General features: G+C 49.5%; 1 protein-coding gene across 4 annotated transcripts in view; it reads right to left on the bottom strand.

Moving 5' to 3' along the window:
- SLC29A1 (solute carrier family 29 member 1 (Augustine blood group)) overlaps nt 1-22258 on the bottom strand; it is a 151415-nt gene that overhangs the window by 36605 nt on the left and 92552 nt on the right. For all 4 annotated transcript variants that reach the window (XM_063918814.1, XM_063918813.1, XM_063918812.1 and 1 more), the window contains one exon: nt 8590-8639. In XM_063918814.1, coding sequence (XP_063774884.1) covers nt 8590-8639 — 50 coding nt within the window. The remainder of the gene's footprint in view (nt 1-8589; nt 8640-22258) is intronic.

Below are 22258 nucleotides of genomic sequence, written 5' to 3'. Positions count from 1 at the left end.
GTGCATGTATTGGGGGATAGGAGATGGATGAGGGGAGTATAAGTGTGTATGTATTGGGGGATATGAGATGGATGAGGGGAGTATAAATGTGTGTATTGGGAGATATGAGATGGATGAGGGGAGTATAAGTGTGTATGTATTGGGGGATATGAGATGGATGAGGGGAGTATAAGTGTGCATGTATTGGGGGATAGGAGATGGATGAGGGGAGTATAAGTATGTATGTACTGGGGATATGAGATGGATGAGGGGAGTATAAATGTGTGTATTGGGTGATAGGAGATGGATGAGGGGAGTATAAGTGTGTATGTATTGGGGGATATGAGATGGATGAGGGGAGTATAAGTGTGTATGTATTGGGGGATATGAGATGGATGAGGGGAGTATAAGTGTGTATGTATTGGGGGACAGGAGATGGATGAGGGGAGTATAAGTGTGTGTGTATTGGGTGATAGGAGATGGATGAGGGGAGTATAAGTGTGTATGTATTGGGGGATATGAGATGGATGAGGGGAGTATAAGTGTGTATGTATTGGGGGATATGAGATGGATGAGGGGAGTATAAGTGTGTATGTATTGGGGGACAGGAGATGGATGAGGGGAGTATAAGTGTGTGTGTGTATTGGGTGATAGGAGATGGATGAGGGGAGTATAAGTGTGTGTGTGTATTGGGTGATAGGAGATGGATGAGGGGAGTATAAGTGTGTATGTATTGGGGGATATGAGATGGATGAGGGGAGTATAAGTGTGTATGTATTGGGGGATAGGAGATGGATGAGGGGAGTATAAGTGTGTATGTATTGGGGGATATGAGATGGATGAGGGGAGTATAAGTGTGTATGTATTGGGGGATAGGAGATGGATGAGGGGAGTATAAGTATGTATGTACTGGGGATATGAGATGGATGAGGGGAGTATAAGTGTGTATGTATTGGGGGATAGGAGATGGATGAGGGGAGTATAAGTGTGTATGTATTGGGGGATAGGAGATGGATGAGGGGAGTATAAGTGTGTATGTATTGGGGGATAGGAGATGGATGAGGGGAGTATAAATGTGTGTATTGGGAGATATGAGATGGATGAGGGGAGTATAAGTGTGTATGTATTGGGGGATAGGAGATGGATGAGGGGAGTATAAGTGTGTATGTATTGGGGGATAGGAGATGGATGAGGGGAGTATAAGTGTGTATGTATTGGGGGATAGGAGATGGATGACGGGAGTATAAGTGTGTATGTATTGGGGGACAGCAGATGGATGAGGGGAGTATAAGTGTGTATGTATTGGGGGGATATGAGATGGATGAGGGGAGTATAAGTGTGTGTGTATTGGGTGATAGGAGATGGATGAGGGGAGTATAAGTGTGTGTGTATTGGGTGATAGGAGATGGATGAGGGGAGTATAAGTGTGTATGTATTGGGGGATAGGAGATGGATGGGGGAGTATAAGTGTGTATGTATTGGGGGATATGAGATGGATGAGGAGAGTATAAGTGTGTATGTATTGGGGGATATGAGATGGATGAGGGGAGTATAAGTGTGTATGTACTGGGGGATATGAGATGGATGAGGGGAGTATAAGTGTGTATGTATTGGGGGATATGAGATGGATGAGGGGAGTATAAATGTGTGTATTGGGAGATATGAGATGGATGAGGGGAGTATAAGTGTGTATGTATTGGGGGATATGAGATGGATGAGGGGAGTATAAGTGTGCATGTATTGGGGGATAGGAGATGGATGAGGGGAGTATAAGTATGTATGTACTGGGGATATGAGATGGATGAGGGGAGTATAAATGTGTGTATTGGGTGATAGGAGATGGATGAGGGGAGTATAAGTGTGTATATATTGGGGGATATGAGATGGATGAGGAGAGTATAAGTGTGTATGTATTGGGGGATATGAGATGGATGAGGGGAGTATAAGTGTGTATGTATTGGGGGACAGGAGATGGATGAGGGGAGTATAAGTGTGTGTGTATTGGGTGATAGGAGATGGATGAGGGGAGTATAAGTGTGTGTGTATTGGGTGATAGGAGATGGATGAGGGGAGTATAAGTGTGTATGTATTGGGGGATATGAGATGGATGAGGGGAGTATAAGTGTGTATGTATTGGGGGATAGGAGATGGATGAGGGGAGTATAAGTGTGTATGTATTGGGGGATAGGAGATGGATGAGGGGAGTATAAGTGTGTATGTATTGGGGGATAGGAGATGGATGAGGGGAGTATAAATGTGTGTATTGGGAGATATGAGATGGATGAGGGGAGTATAAGTGTGTATGTATTGGGGGATAGGAGATGGATGAGGGGAGTATAAGTGTGTATGTATTGGGGGATAGGAGATGGATGAGGGGAGTATAAGTGTGTATGTATTGGGGGATAGGAGATGGATGACGGGAGTATAAGTGTGTATGTATTGGGGGATATGAGATGGATGAGGGGAGTATAAGTATGTATGTATTGGGGGATATGAGATGGATGAGGGGAGTATAAATGTGTATGTATTGGGGGATATGAGATGGATGAGGGGAGTATAAGTGTGTATGTATTGGGAGATATGAGATGGATGAGGGGAGTATAAGTGTGTATGTATTGGGGGATATGAGATGGATGAGGGGAGTATAAATGTGTATGTATTGGGGGATATGAGATGGATGAGGGGAGTATAAGTGTGTATGTATTGGGAGATATGAGATGGATGAGGGGAGTATAAGTGTGTATGTATTGGGGGATATGAGATGGATGAGGGGAGTATAAGTGTGTATGTATTGGGGATATGAGATGGATGAGTGGAGTATAAGTGTGTATGTATTGGGGGATATGAGATGGATGAGGGGAGTATAAGTGTGTATATATTGGGGGATATGAGATGGATGAGGGGAGTATAAGTGTGTATGTATTGGGGATATAAGATGGATGAGTGGAGTATAAGTGTGTATGTATTGGGGGATATGAGATGGATGAGGGGAGTATAAGTGTGTGTGTATTGGGGGATATGAGATGGATGAGGGGAGTATAAGTGTGTATGTATTGGGGGATATGAGATGGATGAGGGGAGTATAAGTATGTATGTATTGGGGGATATGAGATGGATGAGGGGAGTATAAGTGTGTATGTATTGGGGGATATGAGATGGATGAGGGGAGTATAAGTGTGTGTGTATTGGGGGATATGAGATGGATGAGGGGAGTATAAGTGTGTATGTATTGGGGGGATATGAGATGGATGAGGGGAGTATAAGTGTGTATGTATTGGGGGATATGAGATGGATGAGGGGAGTATAAGTGTGTATGTATTGGGGGATATGAGATGGATGAGGGGAGTATAAGTATGTATGTATTGGGGGATATGAGATGGATGAGTGGAGTATAAGTGTGTATGTATTGGGGGATATGAGATGGATGAGTGGAGTATAAGTGTGTATGTATTGGGGGATATGAGATGGATGAGGGGAGTATAAGTGTGTGTGTATTGGGGGATATGAGATGGATGAGGGGAGTATAAGTGTGTATGTATTGGGGGATATGAGATGGATGAGGGGAGTATAAGTATGTATGTATTGGGGGATATGAGATGGATGAGGGGAGTATAAGTGTGTATGTATTGGGGGATAGGAGATGGATGAGGGGAGTATAAGTGTGTGTGTATTGGGTGATAGGAGATGGATGAGGGGAGTATAAGTGTGTATGTATTGGGGGATATGAGATGGATGAGGGGAGTATAAGTGTGTATGTATTGGGGGATAGGAGATGGATGAGGGGAGTATAAGTGTATATGTACTGGGGGATATGAGATGGACGATGTAGGTATAAGTGTTATGTATCAAGGAATAGAAGATGGACAGGGATATTATCATTTATGTATAGGGGTATATGAGATAGATGTATGGGTATAAGTGAACACAGCGACTAGACTGATTTTTCTGGCAAACTTTTTTATGCTAGTGCTCCGCTGTCAGTCCCTATATTAGTATATTAGTTTCTTGTATTTTACAGAATCCATTATAAAATAATTCTAGTAAAATACTAGACTGCAAAGAAAATTCTATCAATGATCATATCTTCACTTATCTCAAAATATCCCCAACTCAACCCTTCCACACTCAGATTTTTTTGGGCTGCACCCACCTGCAGAATGCTGTCCCTTGTACAACAAAACTTTCCTTAGTCTCCAAACCTTTAAGCGTTCCCTGAAAACTCACCTCTTCAGGCAGCTTAGCATATTCCTGAACCACTCACATATCCTCCACAGGCGATTCTACCCAATTACCTCCTTTCTGCACAGTTCACACAAAACTTACATGTGTTCTCTTTTAATACCCAAACAACCATCTGCTGTGTGACTTCTAAAGCCGACGTGGTTACAATGCTTTATAATGCATTGCTACCATATCGCCATGGCCTGTTCGCCATACCACTGTCAACTTTGTAATATTCATAACACATGAATATTAATGTGTATATATTGGGGGGGCTATTGAAAATGTATGAGATAGTGTTAGTGTGTATGTATTGGGAAGGGTATATAAAATGACTCAGAGAGTGTGTATGTTCTGGGGTGGGTATATAAAACGCAGTAGATCAGAATGTATAAGTATGTATGTTTTGGGGAATAGGGTATAAAACCTGGATCAGTAATATTAGTGTGAATGTAATTGGGGGATATGGATTGGAACACGGGGGAGGGTATATTGGGAAGTATGAGATCTGTGGAGCATCTGATGCAGAGTTGTCTGTTGACAAAATGTATATTGTGTGTTTTCGCATTGCGCATTCTCTGAAAGTGTGCTCACGCAAATAAAGTAATCTGGAACCATACATATTCTGGCAACATCTACTCTCATAACTGCAGAAGGGTAACTGGGCTGACCCGGGGCGTGCTCATATAGGCAGTGAGGGCGACTTGGTGCATTGGATGACTATGCAAACCTGGATGTACAGTAAGAGTAACAACACGCTGCTACTAGTATTGGATGGTGCACGTGGGCACGGATGATGGCAGCTATCACACACAGCGTACACATAGGGGGAGGGGTGCACTGATGATGGCGGCTACCACACACAGCGTACACATAGGTGGAGGGGTGCACTGATGATGGCGGCTATCACACACAGCGTACACATAGGGGGAGGGGCACTGATGATGATGTCTATCACACACAGCGTACACAGAGGGGGGACGGGGCACTGATGATGGAGGCTATCACACACAGCGTACACATAGGGGGAGGGGCACGGATGATGGCGGCTAGCACACACAGCGTACACATAGGGGGAGGGGCGCACTGATGATGGCGGCTATAACACACAGCATACACATAGGGGAAGGGGCGCACTGATGATGGTGGCTTTCACACACAGCGTACACATAGGTGGAGGGGTACGGATGATGACGGCTATCACACACAGCGTACACATGGGGGGACGGGCACTGATGATGACGGCTATCACACACAGCGTACACATAGGGGGAGGGGCACTGATGATGGCAGCTAGCACACACAGCGTACACATAGGGGGAGGGGCGCACTGATGATGGCGGCTATAACACACAGCGTACACATAGGGGGCGGGGCACTGATGATGGCGGCTATCACACACAATGCGTACACATAGGGGGTGGGGCACCGATGATGGATATCACACACAGCGTACACATAGGGGGAGGGGCACTGATGATGATGGATATCACACACAACATACACATAGCAGGGCGGGGCACTGATGATGGTGTCTATCACACACAGCGTACACATAGGGGGGCGGGGCACTGATGATGGCAGCTAGCACACACAGCGTACACATAGGGGGAGGGGCACTGATGATGGATATCACACACAATGCGTACACATAGGGGGAGGGGCACTGATGATGGCAGCTAGCACACACAGCGTACACATAGGGGGAGGGGCACTGATGATGGATATCACACACAATGCGTACACATGGGGGCAGGGCACTGATGATGGCGGCTATCACACACAGCGTACACATAGGGGGAGGGGCACTGATGATGGAGGCGATCACACATAGCGTACACATAGGGGGAGGGGCACTGATGATGGCGGCTATCACACACAGCGTACACATAGGGGGAGGGGCACTGATGATGGCAGCTATCACACACAGTGTACACATAGGGGGAGGGGCACTGATGATGGAGGCGATCACACATAGCGTACACATAGGGGGAGGGGCGCACTGATGATGGCGGCTATCACACAGCGTACACATAGGGGCAGGGGCTCTGATGATGTCGGCTTTCACACACAACGTACACATAGTGAGAGGGGCACTGATGATGACGGCTAGCACACACAGCGTACACATAGGGGGAGGGGCGCACTGATGATGACGGCGATCACACACAGCGTACACATAGGGGGAGGGGTACTGATGATGGCGGCTAGCACACACAGCGTACACATAGGGGGAGGGGCGCACTGATGATGACGGCGATCACACACAGCGTACACATAGGGGGAGGGGCACTGATGATGGCGGCTATCACACAGCGTACACATAGGGGGAGGGGCACTGATGATGGCGGCTAGCACACACAGCGTACACATAGGGGGAGGGGCGCACTGATGATGACGGCGATCACACACAGCATACATATAGGGGGAGGGGCACTGATGATGGCGGCTATCACACAGCGTACACATAGGGGGAGGGGCACTGATGATGACGGCTATTACACACAGCGTACACATAGGGGGAGGGGCGCACTGATGATGACGGCGATCACACACAGCGTACACATAGGGGGAGGGGCACTGATGATGGCGGCTAGCACACACAGCGTACATATAGGGGGAGGGGCGCACTGATGATGACGGCGATCACACACAGCGTACACATAGGGGGAGGGGCACTGATGATGGCTGCTATCACACAGCGTACACATAGGGGGTGGGGCACTGATGATGACGGCTATCACACAGCGTACACATAGGGGGAGGGGCACTGATGATGACGGCTAGCACACACAGCGTACACATAGGGGGAGGGGCACTGATGATGGCGGCTAGCACACACAGCGTACACATAGGGGGAGGGGCGCACTGATGATGACTGCGATCACACACAGCGTACACATAGGGGGAGGGGCACTGATGATGGCGGCTAGCACACACAGCGTACACATAGGGGGAGGGGCGCACTGATGATGACGGCGATCACACACAGCGTACACATAGGGGGAGGGGCACTGATGATGGCGACTAGCACACACAGCGTACACATAGGGGGAGGGGCGCACTGATGATGACGGCGATCACACACAGCGTACACATAGGGGGAGGGGCACTGATGATGGCGGCTAGCACACACAGCGTACACATAGGGGGAGGGGCACTGATGATGGCGGCTAGCACACACAGCGTACACATAGGGGAAGGGGCGCACTGATGATGACGGCGATCACACACAGCGTACACATAGGGGGAGGGGCACTGATGATGGCGGCTATCACACAGCGTACACATAGGGGGAGGGGCGCACTGATGATGACGGCGATCACACACAGCGTACACATAGGGGGAGGGGCACTGATGATGGCGACTAGCACACACAGCGTACACATAGGGGGAGGGGCGCACTGATGATGACGGCGATCACACACAGCGTACACATAGGGGGTGGGGCACTGATGATGGCGGCTAGCACACACAGCATACACATAGGGGGAGGGGCACTGATGATGGCGGCTAGCACACACAGCGTACACATAGGGGGAGGGGCGCACTGATGATGACGGCGATCACACACAGCATACATATAGGGGGAGGGGCACTGATGATGGCGGCTATCACACAGCGTACACATAGGGGGAGGGGCACTGATGATGACGGCTATCACACACAGCGTACACATAGGGGGAGGGGTGCACTGATGATGACGGCTAGCACACACAGCGTACACATAGGGGGAGGGGCACTGATGATGGCGGCTAGCGCACAGCGTACACATAGAATGAGGGGCGCACTGATGATGTCGGCTATCACACACAGCATACACATAGGGGGAGGGGCACTGATGATGACGGCTATCACACACAGCGTACACATAGGGGGAGGGGTGCACTGATGATGACGGCTAGCACACACAGCGTACACATAGGGGGAGGGGCACTGATGATGGCGGCTAGCACACACAGCGTACACATAGGGGGAGGGGCACTGATGATGGCGGCTAGCGCACAGCGTACACATAGAATGAGGGGCGCACTGATGATGTCGGCTATCACACAGAGCATACACATAGGGGGAGGGGCACTAATGATGGTGTCTATCACACACAGCGTACACATAGGGGGAGGGGCACTGATGATGATGTCTATCACACACAGCGTACTCACAGGGGGAGGGGGGCATTGATGATTGCTGCTATTACACACAGCGTATACATAGGAGGACATTTGCGCAGCCGTTCCAACTTTCTTACTCTCTATATACATAGGAGGACGCCTGCGTACATGCGAAAACGCGAATTAATTCCGACTCTGCATACAACTCTGCATCAGGCCTTTTACGTGTAGTGTTAGTAATGACATCACTCATATTGATAATGCAGAAATAGCAAACCTTCTTTAGGATGTGGAGAATAGACTGTTCAGTGTTCTGCCCGTCTCCACCTGCCAAATACAAGCATGTTATACAACAGAAATATCAGCCGCAGATTACCCCATTTACAACCACCATATACGTAAAGAGAGGCAGTGTCATTTCCCTGTTACAAGTAACATGCAGAACAGACATTTTCTGTTAATATCGGGATTTTGGTGCTTGCCGATGAATCCCTTTCTCCGATTCCACAGGGGCCACTGGAGTGCAGATCCAATGGGGATATAGTAGGCAGTAACTGGGAGCGGGCTCTTTAAATTTATAACCATGTGACTAGCTCCTCCCCTACTATGTCCCCCCTCCAAGCCAGTCTAGGTAAAACTGTGCCCGAGGAGAGCTGGAAAAGACCAACGTCAAAGTAGAGGAGGTTCGCTAAGCCAACTAAAACACGATAATACCAAGGAAACATAGTGATAGGGTAATACGAACAAAACGCGCAGTCACACAGTGACATGCCACTCGATAAGTGTAGAAAGAGGAAACAGCGCTGGGTGGGCGTCCAGTGGCCCCTGTGGAATCGGAGAAAGGGATTCATCGGCAAGCACCAAAATCCTGATTTCTCCTTCATCCACTAGGGGCCACTGGAGTGCAGATACAATGGGGACGTCCCAGAGCTCCCAAGACAGGAGGGAGAGCGCTGAGAGTCCTGCAAAACCGCTCGGCCAAACTGTGACACAGAGGCAGCAAAAATGTCAAATCCGTAAAACGTGACAAACGTATGATGTCCCGACTAAGTGGTATCGCAACATAAAGAATTTACGCAAACCCCGAAGGTCCCCCAGAGCGCGTGGAGTACGCCGAAATGGAAAACGGAGGCTCTCGAGCAACCGCCAAATAAGACTGTCTGATGGTCAGACGTATCCAATGGCCCAACGGCTGCTGGGACCCTGGCCATTTAGGACGGGAGCATCATACAGAACAAAGAAGAAATCAATTTGTCGATTAGCCGAAGACCTCTATACAGACAGTCGGAGAGCCCTGACGACATCCAAAGGTCACGAATCTGGTGAAACCACCGAGAGGGCCGAAAACGCAAGTGTCAGATTTATATGAAAAGCGGACATCAAACCTGGAAGAAACGACAGCTGAGTATGAAGCTCAGCCGTAACCTTATTCGAAAGGGGGGTTGCCGGTAGAGTACTCCCTGCAAGAAAGCCCGAACTTCCGGCTGTCAGGCTAATTACCTTTGGAAGAAAACCGAAAGAGCAGAGACCTGAAACTCAGGTCAACCTAGTCGAAGTGCAGCCGAGCAAACCACACGGAGAAACCAAAGAAGGCGGCTAAATTAAAAACCGAAGGGAAAAATCCTCGTCATCCACACCATGCCATATAAAGTTTCCAAAAGTGGCAAAAGTGAGACGAGGTAACTGACTTCCGAAATCGGGGCCCAGTAGGTATAACCGAACTAGGGAACTCCTTCCTTCTGAGAAGGTCTTGTGAACAGCCACACCGCTAAATGAAACCTGTGTAAGACTGAACAAAGAAAAGGACCCTGTTGAAGTAGACATTCCCGCAGAGGTAGGAGCCAAGGCTCCTCTACTGCCAACAGGTGCAGGGTGGATTTCCAAGTCTTGCACGGCCAAACTGGAGTCACCGGGAGGACTAGCGCGCATTCTCCCTTTATGCGTTGTAGAAAGTGAGGTAGTAACAGAAAAGGAGGAAAGATAGACTAACCAGAAGCTCCAAGGAGCCGTGTGGGCATCCTCGGCTACTGCTGCCAGAGCTCATGTCCAAGAGTAGTAAAGGGGCAGTTGAAGAGTCAGTCGGAACGCCATGAGGTCGATCCGAGTTCTCCGCCAACAGCGGATCAGCTGACAAAACTCCAGGGAATGTCCACTCACCCGGGTGCCTGACCTGGCGGCTTGACCTGGAATGAAGATTGTTGTCCTCTGCTCAGAGGAGGATGTAGGTGACCTCTCTCAGCGCCACACTTGGCTGAAGAGAGAGGGGAACTGGTCCCGAGGAAGGAAAAATCCTCTGACGGATCAAGTTGAGAACCATCTCTAAAAACAGAAAACAGTATGAGGAGCATAAATGGGACCCGTGTCGAATCAGAAGATCCTGGATTCTCCGGATATTCAGAAGCAACCTAATCTGCAGAGTGGGTTTCCAGCAGTAGATTGTCCAGTTAGGGAACAAACGTCACTCCCTGCCTTTGAAGTAGGGCCATCCTGTGACCTTCATGAATACGGTGGGAGCGGAAGAGAGACCGAACGGAAAGGTCTGAAAGTGGAAATGAGTATCCTGTACTACGAATCGGAGAAAAGCCCGATGAGGGAGCCCAATGGAAACCAGTAAACAGGCATCCCTGATGACTAAGGACCCCTAAACCCCTTTTTGCTCCAAACTAGCAATCACAGACTGAAGTGATTCTAAGTTCAGAATAGGCCTGGCCGAGCCATCTGGCTTCGGCACGGCAAAAAACAAAAGCCTGAGAAAATGCCCCGATTCCAATGATGTGCGGAAACAGGGATCAGCACCCTTGCGGTTAGAAGCATCTGGAACGCCGCCTGCAGTACGACTCTCTTGTCGTCGTAAACCGGCAGACCCATGGTGAGGGACCACTGAGGCAGTTGGACTCCAAAATCGAGTATGTAACCGCCCGTGATGAGAAACCTAACCCAAGAATACCCAGGCCTCCCAGAAAAACCACAGACATGCGCCCACCCTGGGATCTCCCAGGTGGGAGGGAGGTCCGACCTGCGGTGGGTGTGTTGGAGGACCTACAATCAGACTGGTCCAAAGATGCTGAACCTCAGCCTCGACCTCTTACTCTGAGATCCCTTGGTGACGGAGATACCGCCCCTGTCATGGACTCGAAACCTGGAAAGGGCACAGAAAGATCTAAAGGAAAGACCGGTATAAGTCCGTCTTGGAGCTGAAGCAGCAGTAGGGGAAAGAAAAGTGGACTTACCCCCAATGGCCTGAGAAATCCAGGCAGGAAGATCCTTCCCGACCAGGCCCGTAATGAACCAAACCTCTGCTGCCCATTAGGATTCAATATCCGCCTGTCACTGTCGCAGCCTTAAAGGTCGTCGGGTTAAGACAGCCCAAGCGGAAATTCAGACTCTGAGTATACAGACGTCCTTGGAGACCTCAAATGAACATAAAGCAGAATCGTGACTCTGATCTGCCCAAGGAATCAGTTGATCCTGATGCAAACCATCCTGTAACCCAGAGGACAAATGTTCCACAACCTACCTGCTCCGGACAAGGTAGAACCCCTGCTGCCGCATATTTCTCTCAGATGGCTCCCTCAGCAAGGTTGCCCCAGGAACCGGCAGCTTCTTGGACCGGCGATACATCGAGGGGTATACCCTTGGAGAGGTCTGATATCATTTCCTGCTATCTGCGGGGAAAGGATAGGAAAACAGACATTGTTTGATACCTGAAATTGTGTATTCGGATGTCTCCAAGCCGCCCACCGGAGCATATCCAGCTCATCCGAAACTGGACAAGTCGCTGTCATTTCTTCATTGGCGCCGAACCCAGAGGGACGTGAAGTGTCTAGTTCCGACTCCTTTACCTGTAGCACCAGATGAACTGCTGTACAATGCGCCTCGATATCCTGAGATACTGGTTCAGACTCCACCAAAAACCGACGTCATCAGTATCCTGGACATCTCTCGCCTCCTCCAAGAGAGGCCTCTCATCCGCAGAGTCATGTAACACTGAGGTTAGCAAGCTCCTTTTAGAAACCTGGAGAAACTCTGGTTAACAGTGACATCCTGCATAAGCTGAGCTGTTCAAACAGGAGCGTGCTGCAGCTGCATTGAGGGCTAAGCAGATGGCTCCACCACACAATCCACACCTAACGGGGATTTCTCTGCCTTTCCCGGGTGATACGTTCAGTAAAACGAAAAGAGAAGAGGTGGGTTAAAGAAGCGTAGCCCTATGTAATCTCTGCACCATAACGTGCAGTGACAGACACGTTTCTCTTAAAGTTGTTTTTTGTTGGGATTCAAACCCGGGTCTCTGTGTTCAGATGTCCCCGCTACTAGCGTACTGAGCCACAGCGACTATTTGTCTGATGCCACACACATTCCCCAAATTACAAACAGCATTAGTACCAAGTGAAACAAAGGAATAATAAAGAAAGGCAACACCCGCCCTAGGGGTATGTAGAGTTCTGCTATATTAGAAAGAACAGGTGCAATACATGTTTCTCGGAAGCTCCGCTGGTTGTCCAAAATGGCGGTCAGCCTGTGATAAAAGCTGGGGGAAAATGTTATGTGGCAAGGTGGTTATTATAATAAATTGCGTTGGAAGCTTATAGTTCTATCCACTATATATGTGTAACATATACAGTGTGCCTAACTGGGCAGTCTATAAAGATGACTATGAAAAATCAACTTACCGCTATGCTGAGATGCCGGGTAGAGGTTTCCCCTGCAGGGAAGAAATGGCCGCCAGCGCGTGCAGAGCAATAGGGGTAGCCGGGAGCTGAGGCCCATGTCGGGAATAAGCTCCGCCCCCCCGTTATGGCGCCCAATTTAAACTAATCCAACCTCAGCACCAACGTAGCGGCGAGCGCCCTGCATCCCCCTCCTGCAATACGAGCCGCGGCCAGGGAGCCCGCTGAGCTCCGCCCCCCCCCCCTCGAATTCAAACTTAACCAGCTGCAGTGTAAATGTAGCGGGGAGCGCCCTGCATCCCCCGCCGGCAAAAAGCGTGCCAGTGCCGGGGAGAGGGGAAGCGCTGAGCCCGCTGTACAGAGCGGGAGTTAGCTCTGCCCCCCCGTAATGGCGCCAGATTTAAACTTGCAGAGCGCCTCCAGCGGTATCCCCGTGCCGGCTCTGTGAGCCGCGCTGAGCGGGGAGTGGGGGGAGAAAGCTGCGCTTAAATTGTGAACGGAGAGCGTGGGGTCCCAGTTGCTTAACAGCAGAGCTATGGCAACTGAATATTTCTAAGTTCACCCAGCATCCCCCGCCGGCATGGAGAGTTCACCCGCATCCCCCTTTTGTACTCACCGCTGCTGCTGTGCAGGATGATGGAGTGGCCCCGACACGCGCCGCACGCAGCGGTGTCCGGCCAGTTATACTCCGGAGAGCTAGCGTCTCCTTCAGCCGGGGACCACCCCAAGCCGCACGCAGCTGCGATGGGACCCCGCTGGCAACTCCCGCAGTGCAGACTGGCAGAGGCAGAGCTGCCAGTCTGTGAGTGTAAGAAAGAATAATAAAAATAATAAAAAATAAAAATTCTTCAGAGAAGTCCCAAGAGTGAATCAGCTGCCTTGGGCACAAATTAAAGACTGGCTTGGAGGGGGGACATAGTAGGGGAGGAGCTAGCATATGGTTATAAATTTAAAGTGTTAGCTCCCAGTTACTGCCTACTATATTTCCATTGTATCTGCACTCCAGTGGCCCCTAGTGGATGAAGGAGAAAATGGGGATTTTTGTTTACTTACCGTAAAATCTCTTTCTCTGAGTCCATCTGGGGGACGCTGCGCCGTTACTTGTGGGTTAGAGGTGTGTGGTAGTGGAGTTTGGCACAGAATCTATCTAAAGCTGACTCCTCCCCCCTATAACCCCTCCCATCTCCTTCCTGCTCAGCCATCACTCAGTTAATGTTTAGCCAAGCCAAAGGAGATAGAACAGAACAAAAAAACTAACCAATTAAACCAGACAAAACCATGGGAGGGATCGCAGCGTCCCCCAGATGGACTCAGAGAAAGAGATTTTACGGTAAGTAAACAAAAATCCCCATTTCTCTGTCATCCATCTGGGGGACGCTGCGCCGTTACTTGTGGGATTTCCCAAAGCAAGCTAATGAGAGGAGGGAGACGGTGACGGCATAGCCGTCTTTAATATACGACGCCCAACAGAGGCAGTCTCCAAACCAAAAGTATGAAAACGATAAAACTTTGTGAAAGTATGAACTGACGACCAGGTCGCCGCCCTGCACAATTGCTCAACAGATGCACCACCGCGAACAGCCCAAGAGGCTCCAACAGCTCTAGTCGAATGAGCCCTAATTGAGTCAGGAACCGAAACATGAGAAGACACGTAAGCCTGTCTTATGGCCGAAGTTATCCAACGGGCCACAGTATTTTTGGAGGCCGGCCAACCTCGTTTCGGAGCATCAATCAAAACCAGCAAGTTATCCGTACGACGGAATGACTCTGTGCGAGACAAATAGATACATAAGGCTCGAACCACATCCAGGAGAGCCAAATGAGAGTCCTCCCCAGGAGGAGATGTCGGAGTAAAAGCCGGAAGGACAATGTCCTGATTTAAATGGAATGTTGAAACAACCTTTGGAAGGAAAGAAGGCTTAGTCCGTAGAACCACCCGGTTCTCATGAAACACTAACAAGGGGGGTCTGCAAGAAAGGGCCGCCAACTCAGATACCCGTCTAGCTGAGGCAATAGCCAACAGAAAAACAACTTTTTGCGTCAGATAACGTAGTTCCACCGATTCCAAAGGTTCAAATGGAGAGGTTTGAAGAGCCGTAAGGACCAAGTTTAAATCCCAGGGAGGAACCGGAGGGACAAAAGGTGGTTGAATCCGAAGTACTCCCTGCAGGAATGTTTGAACCTCTGGAATAATCGCTAGCTTCTTCTGAAAAAGAACCGACAAAGCTGAAACCTGACCTTTTAGTGAAGAAAGCTTTAGGCCCTTATCGAGACCCTCCTGAAGGAAAGAGAGCAGGCGAGGTAGTCTAAACAAATGCGGAGTTAGGCTCCGTTGTTCGCACCAAGCAATGTAAATACGCCATACCCAATGGTAAATGCCAGAAGTCACCGGTTTCCTAGCTCGAATCATCGTCTGAACAACCGATCGAGAAAGACCTTTTGCCTTTAAAATCTTGGATTCAAGAGCCAAGCCGTCAAAGCCATCCGATGTAAATCTGGGTGGCGACAAGGTCCTTGAAGAAGAAGATCTGGTCGCAGAGGCAGACGAAAGGGGTCTCCGACAACCATACTGCGCAGAAGAGTGTACCACTGTCGACGCGGCCAATCTGGAGCCACCAGAATCACTGCGAGACCCTCTCGCCGAATGCGTTGAAGTAGACGCGGGATCAGTGGGATTGGCGGAAACACATACCCCAGTTGAAACTGCCATGGAGCAGTTAGAGCATCGATCAGGAATGCCTGTGGATCTTGAGTCCTTGCGCCGTAGTGAGGAAGTTTCGCGTTGAGGCGAGACGCCATCAGGTCTACGTCTGGCATTCCCCATCGGTCCACTAGAGAGAGAAACACTTCTTGATGAAGTTCCCATTCTCCCGGATGAATCGTGTGACGACTCAAAAAGTCTGCTTCCCAGTTCTCGACTACTGGAATGTGAATTGCGGAGATCACAGGAACCCAACGTTCCGCCCACGCGAGAATCTGAGCGACTTCTCTCATTGCGGACCAGCTGCGAGTTCCTCCCTGTTTGTTGATGTAAGCCACTGCGGTGGCATTGTCGGACTGCACACGAACTGGTTGACCCTGTACCATGGTCTGAATGTGAAGGAGTGCATACCGAATCGCCCTTAGTTCCAGAATGTTGATTTGTAATTTTGACTCCTGATTGTTCCAGCGTCCTTGGAAGTGATGAGTCTGGAACACTGCCCCCCAACCACTGAGGCTTGCGTCCGTGGTGACCATCATCCAAGACCAGATCGTGAACGGTGCACCCTTTTTCAAATTGTGAGTGTGAAGCCACCAGTGAAGAGACTGACGAGTCTTTACCGACAAGCGGATCAACTGCAATTCGAGACGTAGTTCCGTCCGAGTCCAACAGTTGAGAATCTGAGTTTGAAGAGGTCGGGCATGAAATCTGGCATATGGAACTGCCTCGAAAGAGGATACCATCTTGCCCAACACCTGCATACATCTGAGGACCGACACTACTGGTAAGTGTAACAGGGTTCGGATTCTGGACTGCAGATCCTGAATCTTGTCCGCAGGAAGAAACACCTTCTGGCTGTTGGTGTCGAATAAAAGTCCCAGAAAAATCATTTTCTGGGAAGAGAGTAGAGATGACTTTGGAAAGTTGATTATCCACCCGAACGACTGTAGAGTCTCCATCGTTAGATGTAGGTTCTGAGTGAGAATCTCCGCTGACGGTGCCTTGACCAACAGGTCGTCCAAATATGGAGTGATGTTGACCCCTTGGCAACGAAGAACTGCGACTACATGGCCTGTGACCTTTGTAAAAACCCGGGGAGCCGTAGAGAGACCAAAGGGAAGAGCTTGAAACTGAAAATGCTCCGGGCCGACTGCAAATCTCAGCAGAGACTGATGTCCTACCCAAATCGGGACATGTAAGTAGGCGTCTTTTATGTCTATTGAAGCCAAATATTCCCCTGGCTCCATGGCGGCGATAATTGAGCGAATGGATTCCATCTTGAATCTTTGGGTTGAGAGATACGGGTTGAGAGCCTTCAGATTCAGAATGGGCCGAAACGAACCATCCGGCTTGTTCACGAGAAAAAGACTTGAGTAAAAACCCCGACCCCTCTGATGAGAGGGAACCGGAATGATTACTCCATTTCGTAAGAGGGTAGTGATTGCCTGAAGAAGAGCTTGACGTCTGGAGGGATCGTCTGGGAGAGGCGTTATGAATAGTCGGGTTGGGACTGTCTCTTCGAAATCCAACATATATCCTCTGGATATGACCCCCATTACCCACCGATCCGGTTTCGATAGGAGCCACACTTTCCTGAACTGAAGTAACCGGGCCCCAACCTTCATCGATCCCTCCAGGAGACCTGAGGCGTCATGCCTCAGGTTTGTCGGCAGGCTTACTGGCCGGTCTGCGAATAGCCTGGGATCCTCTTCCTCTGAAAGACCCCCGTCTTGGAAATCTGGAGGAAGCACGAAAGGATTGGAAACTACCTCTGCCCTGTGTACGAAAGGACCGAAACCTTGTAGGTTTTGGTTTGTGAGGTGCAGATGGAAGGAAAGGGCTCTTTCCTCCAGTAGTATCTGAAATAATCTTCTTTAACTCTGATCCAAAAAGAAACTCACCTTCAAAAGGCACTGCTGTCAATGTTTGCTTTGAGTCAGAATCAGCATTCCAAACTCTAAGCCACAAAGAGCGTCTTGCGGATACTGTCAAGGCTGAAACCCGGGACTGTAGCGCAACCGAATCCAACAAGGCTTCACCCACATAAGTGAGCGCCTCCGAAATCTGTTCCGCTAATTGAATGGCTTCCGACGGATCGTCCGACTGCATTCCAGATAGCACCTGTGCAAGCCATTCATCCACGGCCTTAAGTACCCAGGCACTCGCCAGCACTGGACGGAGGGAAACACCTGATAAAGAAAACATAGATTTTAGTAATGCTTCTATCTTCCTATCGGTAGTGTCTTTTAAGGTCACAGACTGTACCGACGGAATAACCGTAGCTTTTGCCAGATGTGAAATAGGAGCGTCTACCTTTGGGGCCGTCTCCCACAATTTTGTATCTTCCTCCGTAAAAGGATATAGAAATTTTAACTTTTTAGGCGCCTGAAAACGAGAATCCGGTTTAAGCCAGGGTTCTTTTAAAATATCCGCAAAGTGAGAATAAGAAGGGAAGGCAGTAACCTGTCTCTTCTGTCGTTTGAAAAAGGGGGAAGGAGTTTCCTCCACCGCCGCGTCCTGAATATTAAGAGTCTGACGAATGGCTTCTATTGACAATCTAACACTTGAACTAGTAGAAGGTTCCTCATCTTCCCAAGCCGAAACTTCATCCCATTCAGGATCTACCTCCCCCTCCTCCAAAGGAGATGACAGAGAGTCCGCCTCCTCTCCTGGAAACGCTATAGCGGGTAACGGATGCGATCGCTTAGTAGCAGTCGAACTGCTGGCAGCATTTACAAACTTATTTAAGGACTGAGTTAAATCAGTGAGACACTTGCCCATATTTTGGGCCCATAAAGGCTCCACCTGAGTCCGATCAGATTCAGTCTCTCTAGACGGACGCAAATCTGAAATGGCATCCACCATGTTCTTAACCCATGGGGGCATCGGCTGATCTGTGGAACCTCCCTGCTGATCTGTCACTGATGCACCAGAGCATGAAGTACATAGGGTACCTGCGTCAGTACTACCTTTAGGTAGCTTTGAGCCACACTGAGAGCAGGAAAAATAAACTACTGAGGCCGTTTTGCCCTTTGTAGGTTTGTCCGGTTTACTAGTCATTTTTCTTATTCTGAAATTGTGTACTAAAGAAAAGGATCATAAAATTCTGACTAGTGATCTGTGTCCCAATAGGGCTGACTGTAATCCCCCCTTTGGATTAGCCCCCTCTATACTTGCGGTTTGTAAATAATTTCTCCCCCTGGAAGGCTCCTTGCTCTGCACAGCGTCCCCCTGCTTCAGCTAGGGAAGATGGCGTCAGGCAAAGTGGCGCGCGCGCGGGCAGAGCAGGGCGGGAAGCCGTCCCTGCGCTCCCGCTGTCACCACGCGTCAGACCGGAAGTTCGGGCCGCCGCGCGTCGCTAAGCACAGCGGCTGTCGCGGCGGCTTCTATGTCCGGGATCTCCGTCCGTCCCCACAACCCTTCAGACACTCTCACTGCGGGTGTAGGGGACAGGTCTCCGGTACAGCTCCAGCTGGCTGGCGGGCGATTGGTAGGTAAAAATAATAAATAAAATAAGAAAAGAAGTTAGGGACAGCCCAATACTGTCAGTGACAGATTGTGGCTGTCCAGTACCTTGATCTGCCGCTTTTTTAGTGAATAAAAAGGCCCCAGTGACCAAGGTATGGTGGCCCTTTTCGACAGCATCCTTGTTCCATTTATACCTGTCACCTGTAAACAGGGACTAGGTATCTTGTAAATAGTAAATAAAATAATAAAAGAAAAGAAAAAATCTAGGAGAAATAAAAACTGTGTCTGTACTCAACAGGCACAAAACTAAAACTAAGTGAGTGAGTGATGGCTGAGCAGGAAGGAGATGGGAGGGGTTAGAGGGGGGAGGAGTCAGCTTTAGATAGATTCTGTGCCAAACTCCACTACCACACACCTCTAACCCACAAGTAACGGCGCAGCGTCCCCCAGATGGATGACAGAGAAATAAGAATTTACTTACCGATAATTCTATTTCTCGTAGTCCGTAGTGGATGCTGGGAACTCCGTAAGGACCATGGGGAATAGCGGCTTTGCAGGAGACTGGGCACAAAAAGAAAGCTTTAGGACTACCTGGTGTGCACTGGCTCCTCCCCCTATGACCCTCCTCCAAGCCTCAGTTAGGATACTGTGCCCGGACGAGCGTACACAATAAGGAAGGATTTTGAATCCCGGGTAAGACTCATACCAGCCACACCAATCACACCGTACAACTTGTGATATGAACCCAGTTAACAGCATGATAACAGAGGAGCCTCTGAATAGATGGCTCACAACAAGAACCCGATTAGTTAACAATAACTATGTACAAGTATTGCAGATAATCCGCACTTGGGATGGGCGCCCAGCATCCACTACGGACTACGAGAAATAGAATTATCGGTAAGTAAATTCTTATTTTCTCTGACGTCCTAGTGGATGCTGGGAACTCCGTAAGGACCATGGGGATTATACCAAAGCTCCCAAACAGGCGGGAGAGTGCGGATGACTCTGCAGCACCGAATGAGAGAACTCCAGGTCCTCCTCAGCCAGGGTATCAAATTCATAGAATTTTGCAAACGTGTTTACCCCTGACCAAGTAGCTGCTCGGCAAAGTTGTGAAGCCGAGACCCCTCGGGCAGCCGCCCAAGATGAGCCCACCTTCCTTGTGGAATGGGCTTTTATTGATTTAGGCTGCGGTCATCCTACCGCAGAATGCGCCAGCTGAATAGTGCTACAAATCCAGCGCGCAATAGACTGCTTAGAAGCAGGAGCACCCAGCTTGTTGGGTGCCATCAGGATAAACAGCGAGTCAGTTTTCCTGACTCCAGCCGTCCTGGAAAAATAAAATTTTTAGGGCCCTGACTACGTCCAGCAACTTGGAATCCTCCAAGTCCCTAGTAGCCGCAGGCACCACAATAGGTTGGTTCAAGTGAAAACCTGAGACCACCTTTGGGAGAAACTGAGGACGAGTCCTCAACTCTGCCCTATCCATATAGAAAATCAGATAAGGCTTTTACATGACAAAGCCGCCAATTCTGACACACGCCTGGCCAAGGCCAAGGCCAACAGCATGACCACTTTCCACGCGAGATACTTTAGCTTCATGGTTTTAAGTGGCTCAACCAATGCGACTTTAGGAAATCCAACACCACGTTGAGATCCAAAAAGTGCCACAGGAGGCACAAAAGGAGGCTGAATATGTAGTACTCCTTTAACCAAAGTCTGAACTTCAGGCAGTGAAGCCAGTTCTTTCTGGAAGAAAATCGACAGAGCCGAAATCTGGACCTTGATGGACCCCAATTTGAGGCCCAAATGTCACCCCTGCTTGCAGGAAGTGCAGGAATCGACATAGTTGAAATTCCTCCGTCGGGGCCTTCATGGCCTCCCACCAAGCAATAAATTTTCGCCAAACGCGGCGATAATGTCTTGCGGTGACATCCTTCCTGGCTATGATCAGGGTAGGGATGACTTCCTTCGGAATACCCTTTTCCTTTAGGATCCGGTGTTCTACCGCCATGCCATCAAATGCAGCCGCAGTAAGTCTTGGAACAGACAGGGTCCCTGCTGCAGTAGGTCTTGTCTAAGCGGCAGAGGCCAAGGGTCCTCTGCCAGCATCTCTTGAAGTTCCGGGTACCAAGCTCTTCATGGCCAATCCGGAACCCCGAGTATGGTTTTTACTCCTCGCCTTCTTATTATTCTCAGTACCTTGGGTATGAGAGGTAGAGGAGGAGACACATAAACCGACTGGTACACCCACGGTGTCACTAGAGCGTCCCCAGCGATCGCCTGAGGGTCCCTCGACCTGGCGCAATATCTTTTCAACTTCTTGTTGAGGCGGGACGCCATCATGTCCACCCGTGGTCATTCCCAACGGTTTATCCGCATTTGGAAAACTTCTGAATGAAGTCCCCATTCTCCTGGGTGTAGGTCGCCCATCGGAGAATCCTTGTGGCTTCTGCCATCGCCATCCTGCTTCTTGTGTCGCCCTGTCTGTTTACATGGGCGACCGCCGTGATGTCGTCTGATTGGATCAGTACCGGCTGGTTCTGAAGCAGGGGCCTTGCTTGGCTTAGGGCTGGTCGCAATATAATGCCCTAGTGTGTGACTATATCTTATAGGGTAACCTCCTGCTTTCTATCAGCAGGTCCCTTCAGGGCGGCCGTATCCGGAGACGGTAGTGCCACCTTTTCTGATAAGCGTGTAAGCGCTGTATCTACCCTATGGGGTGTTTCCCCGCGTGACCTATCCTCTGGCGGGAAAGGGTACGCTGCCAATAACCGTTTTAGAAATTATCAATTTCTTACCGGGGGAAGACCACTCTTCCTCACACACCTCATTTAATTTCTCAGATGCAGGAAAAACTACTAATAGTTTTCTCTCACCAAACACAATACCCTTTTATGTGGTACCTGGGGTATAATCATAAATGTGTAATACATTTTTCATTGCCTCAATCCTGTAACGGGTGGACCTATTTGGAGGGTACACCAGTCTCATCGACGTCGACACTGGAGTCAGTATCCGTGTCGATATCTGTGTCTGTTATCTGAGGTAGCGGGCGATTTTAGAGCCCCCCATGACATTTGAGACGCTGGAACAGGCACAAG

Source organism: Pseudophryne corroboree, chromosome 4 (genome assembly GCF_028390025.1).
Source record: "Pseudophryne corroboree isolate aPseCor3 chromosome 4, aPseCor3.hap2, whole genome shotgun sequence".
Classification (NCBI taxonomy): Eukaryota; Metazoa; Chordata; class Amphibia; order Anura; family Myobatrachidae; genus Pseudophryne; species Pseudophryne corroboree.
The sequence above is the reverse complement of the archived record's forward strand: the minus strand, read 5'-3'. Positions and strand labels throughout refer to the sequence as shown.